Source organism: Vanacampus margaritifer, chromosome 1 (assembly GCF_051991255.1).
Source record: "Vanacampus margaritifer isolate UIUO_Vmar chromosome 1, RoL_Vmar_1.0, whole genome shotgun sequence".
In the NCBI taxonomy this organism is placed as follows: domain Eukaryota; kingdom Metazoa; phylum Chordata; class Actinopteri; order Syngnathiformes; family Syngnathidae; genus Vanacampus; species Vanacampus margaritifer.
The window spans coordinates 37306252-37321761 of record NC_135432.1 but is presented as its reverse complement, the minus strand read 5'-3'; the positions used below and the strand labels follow the sequence as shown (position 1 = coordinate 37321761).

Below are 15510 nucleotides of genomic sequence, written 5' to 3'. Positions count from 1 at the left end.
ATGTATCACTCAACCATGAAGCATGGGTAAGTGTTTTATCCCAAAATTAATAAAAGGAAGTTAAAATGAGTTCAAGCTGATATACGCTAGCAAACAACTAATTTTGTCCAGTGCACCAAAACAGACTTGAGAATCCAGTCCACCGTTATGACAGCATCATCATACGTCCCATATTTACATAAAAATACAGTACATATAAGCAGCCTTCTGTTCTCTCCTTACCATCCATGATACAATTATCAGTAACAACAACAAGTGTAAGACCAAGGAAAATACGGGTTGGTCAAGAGCGCTTCAACCAAACTCACTGAAGATTCTTGATATTTACGCTAATTTTGCTTAAAATAGAAACAAACACAGAACATGACAAAAACAAATGAACAAGACTAGCATCACCAAATCACTTGGATAGATCACTGTTTTTCAAAACAAATAGCAAACATTGTTTTTGTTTATCCAATTGTTGACAACCAAGGGAAGCCATTTATCTGAGTACCACAGCTGCACACCAAATGCTGGCATCAAGCAAGCTCAATGAATGATGTTTGCATCACAAGAGCGTGTCAAATAGAAATACATCCCGAGGTGTTCACTCTGCCCTTACAACAAACAACAACAAAAAGCATTTATTCAGACGACAAATTGGTGTCATTTGATCTTCCAGCCCAGGAAGGGATACCAGCTCCTTTGAAACCCTTTGAAATTTGAAATTCGAAGAGACATTAGGAGTTGCAGGGAACTCTGAACCCGCATGATAGTGAGTCACTGGCGGCCGCAGCTGCAACCTGTGACTGCAGGCGCTCCGGAGCAGCAGCGACAGGTTGTAACAATACAGCTCTGATTACTCACAGGGGCTTCCAGACTGAATCACAGCAGCGTCTCTCACAACAACGGCGTCTTTGTATACTCACAAAAGTGTCAAAACACAAGACTCACCTGTCCGCAGCCAGGAGCATGGCACACAAAAGGTCGGTCGTCGCCCATTTTTGTAAAGAGCTTGCAATGCAACTGCAGGGGAGCAGAAGAGGAGAACATGACTAGGTGCTTTCTCGCTTGTTGCGCCTCCAGTCCGAGCAGGAGGCTATTTAAAAACAACCCCTGACGAGGAGGAAAACACACACCAAGGCAGCCAGAGCAAGTTTCCCTGGTGATATTTTCTCCACACAAGGGGGCTTGTGCTCGGCCAATGACGAGCGGGCTTATGACATCTCACGCTTTCTCATCTACTGTCCAGTTTGCTTTCAAACCCCGCCTTCTCTCTGACTTTTTTTTTTTCAGTGGTTTTTATTCAACTCGGAATTTGTCTGACAACTTTACAGTACAGTACAGGCAGATTCTCTTTTGGCCTAATGTTTGTTTGTTTAATTTATGACAAAAGGTACGGAAGTGTATTGCATTCACTTGGGGGAAAAAAACCTCCTCTGTTTTCCTGACAAATTTTTTCGGTTATGCTCATGATAACGATTATCTCACGATATAACGATACCGCGATTATCAATATATTGGTCAGGTAATAAATCCACAATAATCTACGCTAAAACTACTCAAGACAAAAATTGATGTTATGAGAAAATAAGTTAATTTTTTTTACCATCACTGAAACAAAAGAATAAAACTGGTGTCTTCTTCACAGTGAGTACTTAAGTGTATTTTTTTTAAACAAATACAAATATCTTCTTAACAGAGACCACTTTCTGTGAACAAATTTGTGTCTTTCTTAAACACTATTGTCATGCAACATGTCAGTCAGTTACATAGTGGATAATTTCATTTTATAAACTGTGACGATTTTTTTGTGTAACATTGCAAAAGTAAATAAATAAAATTACTTAAATATTAAATCAATATTAATATTCCTCAGAAATTGTGTGCTTCAAAAATGCGAACGCTAAAAAAAATAGTCAGAAAAACAGTTTTTTTTGTTTGTTTGTTTTTCCAAGTGAATGCAATAATGCTTCTGTACAAAGAGCACGGAGGCCTGATAGGCTGAATGAGCAGCAATAGCTCAGAGATAAGTTAGAGAGTAATCTAAGGATGTTATTGAAATTAAAAATGTGTCTTATGTTTCTATTATTACTTTTCAGTATTTACAATCAGATATTTTCTTGTGTTTTTGTAAATGTTTCTCCCAAAAATCCTAGCTAATTCAAATGCCATTGCATTTAATACACCTTATATTGCCGCTGACTAATAATATAAGGAATAAGGCAGCAATAAAAAACATTTTTTAATTGTCATCCTTCATTATATATGATGTTGTGTAAATGCGGTTTAGTACTGGCACCTGGGATGACTCTCCCACTATTGATGTACAGTAGATGTAAGGAACCGCATTACTCAACTGGGTACCAATAATTTACTTACTTACTTTTCTATACACCTCTAATGTTTAGACCATGTTGAGCTATATATGCTTTCCTTTCACTGAAGTTTCAATATATATACAGTGGTTGTTTTCTACTGTATTTATTGTGTTGTTTGGGCGGACACGGATTTGTGCAAGTCAGGAATCGGTGTCAGGCATGTATCGGATTGTATTGAAATTTAAAAAGACTTGATTCCAATCTGAAGTTATCCAATTACAATTATTTTCTCTTTATGCTGTACATTAAAATGGTGACATTTTCGGAACAGAAAATACTAAACCATACATTTTCTACACTGCTTTGCTTATTCTCATTAAGGTCGAGCACGTACTGGAGTCTATTGCAGCTGACTTTGGCCAAGAGGCAGCAAACACATTGGCATGGTCAGTCACAGATGTCACTTGAACCTCAACTCTGCGATTAATAACCTCAGACTTCTAGATTTACTCTTTATTACAACATCGATTAAGCGACATAATTATTTTAAAAACCCAATGATTTCCGCCACCCTGACTGCCTGGTGGAAGGCACTAGAAATTACAAAAGCCCAAGTGGAGCCCTGTGGGCTTTCTCCCCTATGGCATAACCCCGACTTTCAACTTAACAACCAATCGTTTTATTTAGGTGTGTGGGAGCAAAAAGGAATTACACATCTCCACCATCTCTTCTCAGATAATATGTTTATATTATATACATCCTTGCTCCAAAAATACAAAATAAAAAACGGAAATTTTTTACATTATCTACAAGTTAAAAATATGATAAAGAAAAAAATTCCAACACTTCGGGGTACGCTCCAACCGCCTGTTTTAGCTAAAGATATTACCAAGCTTTCTCCGACAACAACAAAAAAACTTTCAAAAATATATAAGTTACTTTCATATACTGATAAAATGTCTTTACCCATCTCGAAATGGGAGACAGACTTGTCTATAGCACCGGAATCTGACTTTTGGATTCAAGTTTGTGAAAACGCATTTAAAAGGACAAAACACACAAATTTACAACTTATCCTATATAAAATTATTCATAAAACATACATTACTCAATATATGATGAAGAAAATGGGACTCTCAGACTCCGACATTTGTCTCCAATGTTTACAAAACACTACAGACACTTATGTTCCTGCTTTATGGTTATGTACTCCGGTTATGTATTTCTGGACGAAAGTCTTAGAAAAACTTTCCGCTATCTTGGACTGTAGGATACCTTTATCTCCAAACTTGTGGTTGCTAGGTGACCTAAGAACAACTGACTTACCACATAAACAATTTCAATCTACACTTGTAGCCCTTACTATCGCAAAAAAACAATTCTTGTTAACTGGAAAAATTAACTCTGAATATCGACCAATGGGAGGGGGGGGGTGGGGGCGCTGTGTACCGATGGGGTGCCTGGCGGGCCTGCAGTGTCCTGCTGCGTTGGGTTGGGGGCGCGGGCCGCGTTGGGGTGGGGGGCGCTCCTGCTCCTGGGTGTGCTCTCTGGCCGGTGGCCCTGCGGGGCCCGGGGGTCGTCCTTTGGCGCTGCCGCGGCCTGGGGGGCCCTGAGGTGTTGCGCTTGCTCTGTCCTGGCGGGGGTCGACGGCTCCCCTCTTTGGTGGAGACTTTCATGCATGCCAGATCCACCACACCAGCATCTATCCAAACTAAGACACAATCTGTTTCTTCCTCAGGTCATTGAATCGGTGGAAGCTGGTGTCTGTGGATCTCACTCTGCTTTGTCTGTCCTTCCTTTTCTCAGTCTCTCCTTTGGTCTCTTGAGGTCTCCCTGATTTGTTGGAGTTTAGATGTCTCTGGGGTTGGTGAAGGACTCTGGTTAGTGGCCTGGTGGGTGGTGTCTGGTCGGTGCTGGATTTCACTTTCCTCTCTTTTCTTTGGTCCTTCCTCAGGTCTCCTGACGACCTCACGACTCTGGCCAGAAGTGTTTGGTTTAGGTGAACGGTATGGGATTTTTTTAAATAGGTTTTAGGTGAACTAATGAATACACACACACTCGCACGCACACACGCACATACACATTCAAAAAAAAATAAAAAATATATATAAATAAAAAAATTAATTAAAAAAAAGGAGAGCAATGATGACATGTCAAATCGAATGAACAATACTGAGCTCTCCAGAAAAAAAAAAGAAAAGAAAAAAAATCTGCGATTCCCAAACCGTGGTGTACAGATTCAAAGTGTAACCGCGATCCAACATAACAATGTATGTACATTTTGTTTTACCGAAGAGTGACTCCCGCCCCCCCCCCCCACAAAATAAAAATGTGACCAATAATATTACCTAATGCAGCAATCGGAAGATCGGTGATCGGCCGATCCCTTAAAAATAAACTGATCTTTTCCACCAATCTCATCTCCCTCCTCAGAGGTCTGAAAAAGTCAGCCACTGTCGTGTTCTGCTGAGATGACTAAAAGGATTTTTATTTGAGAGAACTACTTCATGTGCAGTTAAAACAACCCATTTATATTATTTCACCGATATTGTTCAATGTATTCCAATAAAACAAGATTGGAACACTGAAGGTATATGTTGCTTTTAATGAAAAAAATAGGTATCGGGAAAAATCGGGATCAGCAGGTCAGACTTTTTAAAAGATAGGGGATCAGTTGATTGGACAGAAAATTGTGATCGCTGCACCCCTAATATCAATCATTCTACTACAGCCAATTTCTGGTTGCTGGCTAAAGCTAATAGTAAGTAGCAGTAACAGTAACACACGTATGCACAAGATGTTAAAAATGTATGTGCGCACACTTAAAGTTGCTCTTGGATGACATACTGTCTGTCTCCACAGTGCATAAGTAATTACTCCACTCGGCGCTCTTCCCCAATGACCCCAAAAAGACTTAAACATTCCACATCGCTGGAGTCGGGTGGAATCCTTGTACTGTACCTCCAAAATTATCACTTTCCAGAAAAATTGCACATTTGTTTAACCATTGACATTGCATCACCAAAAAGAGCAAACCATTTAAACACGTTAGATTGGTCAAAAATTTGGAAAAACAACAAAAATATTATATTTTCCAAACTAATATAAGAGGTTGCGGCCTGACGCCATTGATGTGTGCGACTTAGGGGTGGGAATCTTTGTGTCACGATTTGATAGGGTTTTTTGGGTCTGTGATTCAATTCAGAATCGATTTTCAATTCAGAACTAGATTCCAAATGATTTGATTGACAATGATTTCTGCTTAAATTTATAGATGTGCAAAGAATCGTCATGATCTAGTCCAGTCTGACTCGCCAATGCTAATTAGCGCGCTACGCGTAACACTTTGTATACATTCTTCAGGAATGTATACAGAGAAGCAGCTTAACATTACTCACCGGCATATGCAAATAAACAACTTTTATTGGAATAACTTGATCGTGACTTTTTCCTTCTACTCTCTAATGTGGCTACAACTTAACAGTATATCAGTACACGCGGAACCACACTCTGGGTTCTTGCAGGAATCCCCAACCTAAATTTTAGACCTTTTTTTTTTTTTTTAGACCATTATGAGAAAAAATTTCAAGTCATAGCAGGCTGGTGCTTTCTGGCTTTCGCGTGTGACTCGCGGGCCTTCACGCCCAAAGTCTCCAACTTAATTTGTTTTGTTATTTTGTGTACTTTGCAACGAGCCAAGTGCCTATCGCCTTCTACCTCGTCCTCTTCCAACCAGCTGCAAAACTCTCTCAAAACTTTCAAGCCAATTCTTGTTAAACTGACATTTACCCATTTTACAGAAACACGCCGACAGTCCCCATTCTGACTAACTGCATAAACTCGGTGGAGATAAAAACTTGAAAGGTACAGTACGCGGTAGTGGACACACTGAGACACATAATTATAATGCTACATTCACACTAAAAGTGAAGGGAGTGTTTCGCCTCGTTTTACTCACTAGCGTTTCACTGCCGGAGTGTACACAGGCGCTTCATTTGCGCACGCCGGAGGACAGGGGCTTTGCTTTGCTTCACTTATCGCAGCCACTTCCACTACGGCAAAACTCCTCTCAGAAAAAAACATTGCAATCAAGTGGCCAACACTGCGCTATAATGCTGTAGCTAATGCAGGGTTCTACGTTAAGCCTCTTCGGGTGGTGACCCTGCCAGAACCAGCACTGGCCCTGTATCTCACTAGCCTTGAGCTGATACATCACATCAGAATGTGGCCAATTTAAAAAAAAATAAAAAATCAATACTTTTAATTGTCCCCTCGTGTGTATTTTTAATTACTTATTTTACAAATGATTCAGCAATCTTGAATGTTGTAAATCACTTGCTTTCTTTGATGATGCAATGTCAATGATTGAGCAAACATTCAGTTTTTGAGGATGACAGCAACACAGCACATCACCAGAACTCGCCACTTCATCGCCGCAAACACGACACCACTTGGCAAAACAAAAAACAAAAGAGATAGCTGTACTAAGAGAGAAAAAAATAAGATAATAAATAACGTAACGATTCATAATAAGAGATCAAGTAATTCACAATTAGTAAAACATAACTGTAAAACATTGTATATTATATATTAAAGTGTTGATTTCAACACATTTATTATCAAATTTCTAGGGCCATTTGTACTTTTACCAGTGTTCAGACAGCCTGTACAATATACAATAAAACCGGCGGTTGTGCCTTGGCGCTGCCGTGGCCTGGGGGGCCCTGGGGGTTGTGCTTGCTCTGTCCTGGCCAGGGTCGACGGCTCCCCTCTTTGGTGGAGGTGTTCATGCATGCCAGATCCACCACACCAGCATCTATCGAAATTCAAACACAATCTGCTTCTTCCTCTAGTCGTTGAATCGGTGGAAGCTGATGTCTGTGGATCTCACTCTGCTTCATCTATCCTTCCTTCCTTTCCTCAGTCTCTCCTTTGGTCTCTTGAGGTTTCCCTAATTTGTTGGAATTTAGACGTTTGTGGGGTTGGTGAAAGACTCTGGTTGGTAACCCGCTGGGTAGTAGGTGATGTCTGGTCGGTGCTGGATTTCACTTTCCTTTCTTTTCTTTGATCCTTCCTCGGGTCTCCTGACAACCTCAGGACTCTAGCTGGATTCTAAAGTATTCGGTTTAGGTGAACAGTATGGGATTTTTAATAGGTTTTAGGTGAATTAATGAGTACACACTCACACGCACATACAAAATAAAAATAAAAAGAGAGAGCAATGATGATGACATGTCGAATCGGTAAAATCAACGAATAACCAATACTGAGCTCTCTCTCTCAAAAAAAAAAAATAACAATTTTTTTTCAAGGCAAGTACAAATAATTAAATTCAATACAACAGTGTGCCAGAGTAGCTCCCATTTAACAGGTTTCCACACAAACGGTAGTATCTCCGTCTGAACACTTGGTGGCACACTGGGTCGCACCCACATAATGCCGTACTTCATAGACAGCCGAAGAAGGGAGGCGCGAAGTGAAGGGATAGCGACATGTGCTAACTTCGAATCAAAGCTGTTAATATAATAAATGAAGACAAATACAACACTAATTGCTGAGAATGCTGCCAGATCATCAAACTCAATGTCCGCTACAGGCACAGTCAGCGACCCCCACCCAATTTAAAACTATTTGCGGCGATCGAATGCTTTTATCTGCCGTGATCCAAATGCAACAAGCGAGATGCTATGCTAACCGCTACGAACTGTCCGCCCGCCCGAACTACATTGACTACAATACAAACGCACCCGCTCAAATTTCCCCCCAGAACGCAGACAGTAGATACAACAACGCAACAGGCACATTTTTTTTTCTACAGAAAGTTCTCGGAATGGACAGAGTGAATATAAAAAATTTAAGACTTGGGTAAATAAAATTTTAGACCTGGGATGAAAATATGGGTATTTAAAGACAATATGGGTATTTAAAGATATTTAAGGCCTCAAATTAAAGTATTTGAATTTGAGACTTTTTCAGACTTTTTTTAGACTCCGGGAACTCTGCACACTGCCCCACAGTGGCCTAATCGTGTAGAACATGAACAGCGATCCCAATAAAGGCACACACAAACAAGGGCAAGACAGTATAAAATAATTTCAATAAAATCGCTTTTGGGACTTAAAATTGATTCTGAATCATACTAAATGTTAAAAAAATTTACACACCCCTAGTGCGACTTGATGATTATAGTCTTTCAGCACACGACGACACGCACATTAATGTTTCAACGGTGACGCCTGGCTGTGATTATGCTAATTTATCTCACTGAACAACAGCACGCAACTATCAACATGTATGAGGCCACAAAAAGCCTTCTTTTCATTGTTCATATGAAGTTGAAATTTCTGAACGTCATCCCAGTGCTGAGGTGAGTCGATTTCCCTTCTTGTGAGTCTGTCTGTGAGTTCAGCTGTGGCTGAGCCAACAGCTCCAGTCAAAGCCTTGCATGACACCAGGTGCGAAACAGGTCGCAATGTTGTGCATCCGTCGCCGATCTCATGCTTAACACTCAAGTCTTGTTTCACCGACACATCGGTGCCAGAGCCCTCACAAAATACTTCCAGTTGGCTGAGCCTATTTGAGCAAAGAGTGGTGTGCACACGGGACTTTGCAGAGCTCGTTAGAGCAAGGGTGCGGACCAGGAGTGGCAAGCAACGAATTTGTTTGGGAGAGCAGCAACATGTTTAAATCTTATGAGGACACACGAGACGTGAACTTGGCCGGCACCGACATGAACTGTCATATTTGATTTTTGGCGGGGAAGTCCACCATACACGCCTCAATGAGGGGAAAAGAAAATTTCGATTTAGGAGCTACAGCACCTGTTATTTTAAACATGTGCTCAAGCAGTGTTTCTCAACTGGTGAGTCGCGACAGCTAGTAAGAAATTACGTCTTTTTATTTTGATTATTCCGGTACAGTAGAGAGAGAGAACCAAACTCTTACATGGAACATATTAGGCAAGCGACAGGTAGTGTACATGCTTTAGCCACTACTTCACTCTGTAAACAAATACAGTGCAGCTCAGCCTCTGGCTGGAGGACATTATGGCGAAAAGCATGCTTTAGGCAGTACATCAAACTCATTTGAGACGGCGTTCGAAAATATACAATACATGTGTTTTCACTTTTCAGAGGCTGTTTTTTAACTAAACGTTTAATGTTCTTAGCTTCTGCATACAATAAGTGTCTTGCAACTTTGTGACAATAGGATATATGTGTCCCATGGTGGCAACAGTTGGGAAGAACTACCAGCCACAACAAGATGACCATTTTCAGAGAGAGGAAACAGTATGAAAATTTCACAATTGACCTAAACGATCACAGTAAACAGCATTATCATGACATTGTGAAAATAAATAAACGCAAAAAATGTAATGATGCACAGAAAGCGAGTAGCATAGTGGATTAGGGGTTAGCACAGCTCACTCAGTTGAGGTTGAGGGTCTGAATCTTGCCTCTGTCCCTCTTGTGTTACATGTTCTCCCCGTGCTTGCTTAGGCTTTCTCCAGCTTCCTCCCACATTCCAAAAACGCTCACGTTTGGCTACATTCATACTGAAGGGCCTGTTGCCTACTTTGGATTTTTTGTTAAAGCCCATCTTTTTATGTACTCGTTCATTGTTTTTGTCATGAAGATAATGTGACACGCATGTGCAGTTGCACACATAGCATGACGTCGAGTGACACGTACAAAAAAAATTACGTCACGTGGCACAGTGTTTACGGAAGTATACATGGTCCCGCGTGTAGCGTCTCAATTCATATCAACAGCGGAGCAAGCGAGAGGAGGTAGAAACATTTGGGCGATTTCCTCAATCTCATTTCATGGAGACGTCTACTAAAGATGACGTCACGTCATTTCCGAGTGTAACTAATGAACTGTCTGTCTGGCTGAATATTTATGCTTCATGTTTCAAGTGTGAAAGAAATTAAAGTCAAAATATAATGTCAACACTGGTAGAACTGCCACGGACGATTCTCGGCAGTCTCTTCTAAAAATTCTCCCAAGCTATGCAAAGTGGTTTAGGCACTATAGCTAAAAAAAGCGCTATATAAATAGCAGTCCATTTCCATTACTCCATTTTAAATAAAATGTGCATACCAGGGCTGCATATGTCTGAAAAATGTATCACAATATAGGCAATTCTTATCAGTCAATATTTACAATGATTGATTTTTAATTTAAAACAACACAATTGCATTTACTAAAAATCTAATTAAATAAAATAACTATCAAGACAAAATATACCATTCAACCTTGTACCATGCTTGGTAGCAAAACACATTTTTAAGGATTCTACACTGGTTTTGTGTACATTGTAATGTGCAATGTTTGAATCCATGCTCCTCCAGCAGTGTACCGTAAATGCTTATTTGCGGAAGACGCTACCACAAAGCAGTTGCATTGATAAAGTTACATTGTGATGTGTCACATATAAAAATAAAAACCTCACAAACTATTAATTTGTTGACCCTCTTAGTTTGGACTACTTTATCTTTTTAGCGGGCTTGTTCTTCCATAGTCCATTAATGTTATACTTGCCTGATTGTGGAATATAAATACAGCAGCAAAATCCAACTGTTTTCATTTTCATCCATCTCAGGGGCAAGCCATTTTGCCACTTGGTGTTGAGTGTAAATGACATCACAGTGCCGAAAACAGGTGAGCCCTGATTGACGTTACTTGAGCCCTTTGGCACTGTTATATCGTTTACAGTCCACAGCAGATGGCAAAACAGCCACCCCGAGATTGGATAAAAACAGAGGATTTGCTGCTTAATTCATATTCCACAATTGCAATATTAATCAGAAAACTATGTTTAGACTAGTGAGGGTGCCTAAACGGTATATACATTTTTTGACATGACTTCCACTTTTAACTAAACACTGCGTAGCATTTTGAATGGTTATTATTTATGTATTATTGTTTACTTCCATGTTGTTGTTGTCCGATGGCAACACGAATGTTGTTGTTTGTGCATTTAATTCAGAGTGTACAGTCCAGTAAATATAAGACAGAGTGTGTGCAGAGTGTGGGGGGTTCCCAAGAAGGGACGGTGTTGAAAATGGTAGGATCTATTGTAGCACTGTTTTAATCCTATTCATTTCAACACTTGATATCAAGTGTGCCTATTTCCCCTCCTTTTATCCAAGGTGACATGGAAGCCTTCAAAATGTCCAGATTTGTTTCCTATTTCCCATTGAGCAGCAGCCAAGCTCCGTCCCTTTAACTTGGGTTTCTCCGACTCAGCAGGTGTAAGGGAACAAGTCTCTCTCAGCTATAAGCAGTCACAGCCACCCAGTGTTTGATGTAGCTTGCTAGGAAACTGACTAAACAAACTGTATTAATAGCTCACACGGCAGCCATGGCGTTGGAATTGGAGGCTTGAATTGCCAGAGGGGGGGGGGGGCAGGGGGAGGGGGGGGGGGAGAAACACCCACCCCGGGGAGAGACCCCCCCCCCAAGAAGAAAAGAATAAGAACGAAAGTTGACTATTGGTCCACAAGTGGGATCCTGAGGTGCTGTTAATGTGGGTTATGACCTTCTAAGCTGAGCGTGTACATTTATTTATGTAAGCAAGTGGACCTGAGATTTGGACAACGGAACAAATGAAATCCAATACCCACCACAGGTCTAAAAGCTAAGCTAAATTCATGCCATGCGATCACATCGTGCAGTGCATTGCAGAAAGGACAGAGCAGTGTTTCTCACACCATGTTAATACTTGGGCAGGCCACCGAAGTAAATTGGCCACGACCCAAGAAGTTTTCAAGAAAATTTAAATATATATATATATTTAAAAAGAAATAAAAACATGTCGCAACAGGATATACCGCATGTAACGTTAGTTCGCCGTCACTCGTGGATCCTGAGGCTAGAGGAGACGTAGTAACAGGACTGAGACCCACCTCCCGTCCAACCCGCCTCCCATCCCCACCCAAATAGATTTTAAATCTGTGGGAAACAATGCAGAGGGTATTCTTCCAAGAAAGAAATTCAATTAACAAATCCTCAAAATTAACATCAAACTTTGGGCACCATGTTCCACCAACAAGATGTCGTATGACCATTAAAACAAACATTCTCAACCAGGACACACTCATTTGCAAACATTAATGTTGACGGTCCCGGCCATCCACTCGTCAGAAGAAGAGGTGATGTGGTGAATGGACCATCGCATCACTTTATCATGGCTAATCCTTCACAGGATCATTAATTTGTTCTTTAAACTTTGACGCCAAGCTATGACATGCATTACACACGCTTGCAAAAAGTGGTGAGTTCATAGATATTGTGAGGCCCCCCCAAAAGGCGATTGATTTGTTGCAAGGATGATAACAAACGGCCATTACATAAGGGTCTTTGCAGGGCCAGTGTTCTAATGCCAATAAGTGGAAAAGCAAACAAACAATATGTGACAGTGTGCTGGTGTCACATTCATACGTTTTAATTAGCATGTCCAATTTGTGAACGGTGAATAGATTATGCCTGTTTGCTTTAGAATACAAAAGTGTGCTATAAACATGACCTACATTCCTCATGAAGGCGTTGACAAGCATAATGCTTGAATCCCAAGAAGTTCAGCAGCTCAGGTATCATTAACATATCATCATTACTTGAGACGAGTTACGAGCCTGTTCTTGCAATCCCAAATGTATTCGATACGGCAGCTGAGTAGAAAACACACTTCTGCGACGTCCAATAGGCTCAAGAGAGAGAATCTTATTAGCATTAAATGAACTTGTCCGTAACCGCACCGCAGTTTGTTACGAGTTCCTCCTATTTTGCCAGTTTTTTTTGTTGTTGCCTCCATCAATTTCAGGCAAGCGTCGCCCCGCCTTTTACCGTAATACGGCAGCCGATTCTCTTATTCGATTGGCACACGCGCACGTCAATCAATAACATGTAGGGCAATCAAAGCCACCGAGGTTGTCACTTGGCTCGTCTAGCAGACGCTCATTGGCTAAAAGCCCCGAAATCTACTTTTTGTATCCACGAGACAAAAAAAAAAGAAAAGAACAGAAACAACTAATGGCTAACTGCTGTGCTAGCGTTAACAACAGGCCAAAAAGCACTCTCGGCGTGGGTAATGACACCTATTGACAGTTTCCCACATGACAGCAATGTCAAATAAACGCTAATGCACACGTAGCCGACTTGAGCCGACGTGCACGACAAACTTTACGGGCCATCAAATTGACAAAATTATGTGGAAAATAAACTACATGTATCACTTTACTTGTTAGCAGAGTAACACTTTAGTTCAAAGCGAGTCCGAATGAAAGGTTGGAGCAGACTTGACGTTGAAAAACACCAACACAGCATGAAAACGAGCATGCGAAAAGCTACTTTATCACTGGGTAACGTCAGTGGCACATTCACATTGAATTTAAAAGATAATAAAGTGTTTACAAACTCACTATTGCGCCTCTCTCTGGTTCTCCTTTCCTTTCCCCTGGAATTTGACACTCCCCTCGACGTCAAAGTTATCGCGAGAACTGAAGTCCTTCACGGTGTTGCACATGCACCGCCCTTTAGTTTTATTTTTTTTATTAAAGTACTCAAACTCACTCGCTCTCTCTCTTCAAAATAGAAATTAGAAAATGTACATCTAATCTAAGCAAGAAAAGGAGGCAGAGATTTAAAGTGTAGCATGCTTCTACGTGGCAATTAATGAATAATGTAACAATAAATAGTGTCTAATTATGCCACAATAAGTAGCCATACACTCATACAGAAAGCGCGAAGAGAAAGTTTAATTTATAATGACATCTTGATGAATAAGTGCAAAGGTAAAGCATCAAAGTGACAGTGATTTCTAATGACATCTCGATTTAAGCGCATTACTTAAGTATTATCGTGATAGGTTAAAGATGATCATACTCGCTTTGTAAAACAAAAAGTGTGAAAACTCAGCTTTGTCCCTTTGTCATTTGCTTAATAACTGGTAAATGGACGTTGCGCTTACATTCAAACATGTCTTTGATTGAAATGTGTCAAGGATGCAGAGTTGTTTAAGTCGGTTTCTTTTTAATTGGACCACTGTGAATAATAATTTGTGATATGTTACTTCATTTAAATAGCGCTTTTCCACCTTACAAGGCCCTCAAAGCGCTTTACATTAGACTACTCATGACGCAGAATCAGGAGCAACTGGGCGTTCAATATCTTGCTCAAGGACGGAAATATGTCAAGGATGCAGAGTTGTTTTAAGTTGGTTTCTTTTTAATTGGAGACCCCCAATGGATCACTGTGAATATTTTGTGGCACGTATTACTATTATTTACTTCCAAAAGTTATACATAAGGGTTTGCCCAACTTTTTTTTTTTTTTAACAATTCTGAATGGCTTTTTTTTAATGTGTTGATTGATCCATGTGCGGGTAAGAATGAGAGAATGTGGTCATTGGTCAAAGCCAATGAGCGAGAATATTTTTGACTTACCTGTGGAGTGTGTCCCCTAATAAGTGAGTTATATGCACAGCAAGTTGGAAGAATCGGATCTGTGGATTGCTGGCAAGAATATTTGCGATCTTCCAAGTTGTGTTCAACCTTCTTTTGTCTGTGTGACGCTGACGCTGCTGTTGCGGCCGCTGGTGAGCGATTGTGACGTTTGCGGCACTTCGCTCTTTTGATCTGCTCAATTATGGTTATTACCTATCATATTATAAACAAAATACACGAGGAAATGAAGACACACAAAGCGGGAGGAATAAGCCCACTAAATCGTCTCTCGTGAAACGCTGCTTTGGGAAGAGAAAGTAAGTTGGGCTGCACAGACTTTTTAAAGGCAACATTAAAGGTTTCAAAGAAGTTCGAAAAGTACGTGACCCCAGTGCGCGCGCGAGTTTAGTGACTTAACTAATGTATTGATGTAAACTTTACATCATTGGATTTCATATCCGTAAGGGTTATTCAACTCCACATCAAGGCAGCCCTGGCCTTGACAAAAAGATGGTGATACAAAAATGTTTTTATATTACATTATTTATTTTAACGCTGTCTTTCAACCATGACTTGCGTTCACTTGAGCCGCAACTAATGCGCAAATGCCAGCATGATGCTCACAGCGCTTACACTACTACAAATTCCAGAATGTATTGCAACAGCTGGTGCTACGTCATATTACCAAAACATCTCTGTTGGCACTTACAATATGTCTCTCGTGTTGCTAATTGGAATCACATTTAAGCTATCGTTTTAATT

General features: G+C 40.4%; 1 protein-coding gene across 3 annotated transcripts in view; it reads right to left on the bottom strand.

Moving 5' to 3' along the window:
• The window catches only part of atf7a (activating transcription factor 7a), a 37912-nt gene extending 22757 nt beyond the window's left edge, over positions 1-15155 (bottom strand). Inside the window, exons 1-2 of one of the 3 annotated variants that reach the window (XM_077553135.1) lie at positions 12838-13240; positions 937-1008 (exon numbers count right to left, since the gene is read on the bottom strand). In XM_077553135.1, coding sequence (XP_077409261.1) covers positions 937-1008; positions 12838-12864 — 99 coding nt within the window. In that variant the 5' untranslated portion in view covers positions 12865-13240. Of the gene's footprint in view, positions 1-936; positions 1009-12837; positions 13241-14748 lie in introns of those variants that run through there. The other 2 variants (XM_077553128.1, XM_077553145.1) reach the window with 2 other exon arrangements.
• Between the last annotated feature and the right edge of the window lie 355 nt (positions 15156-15510).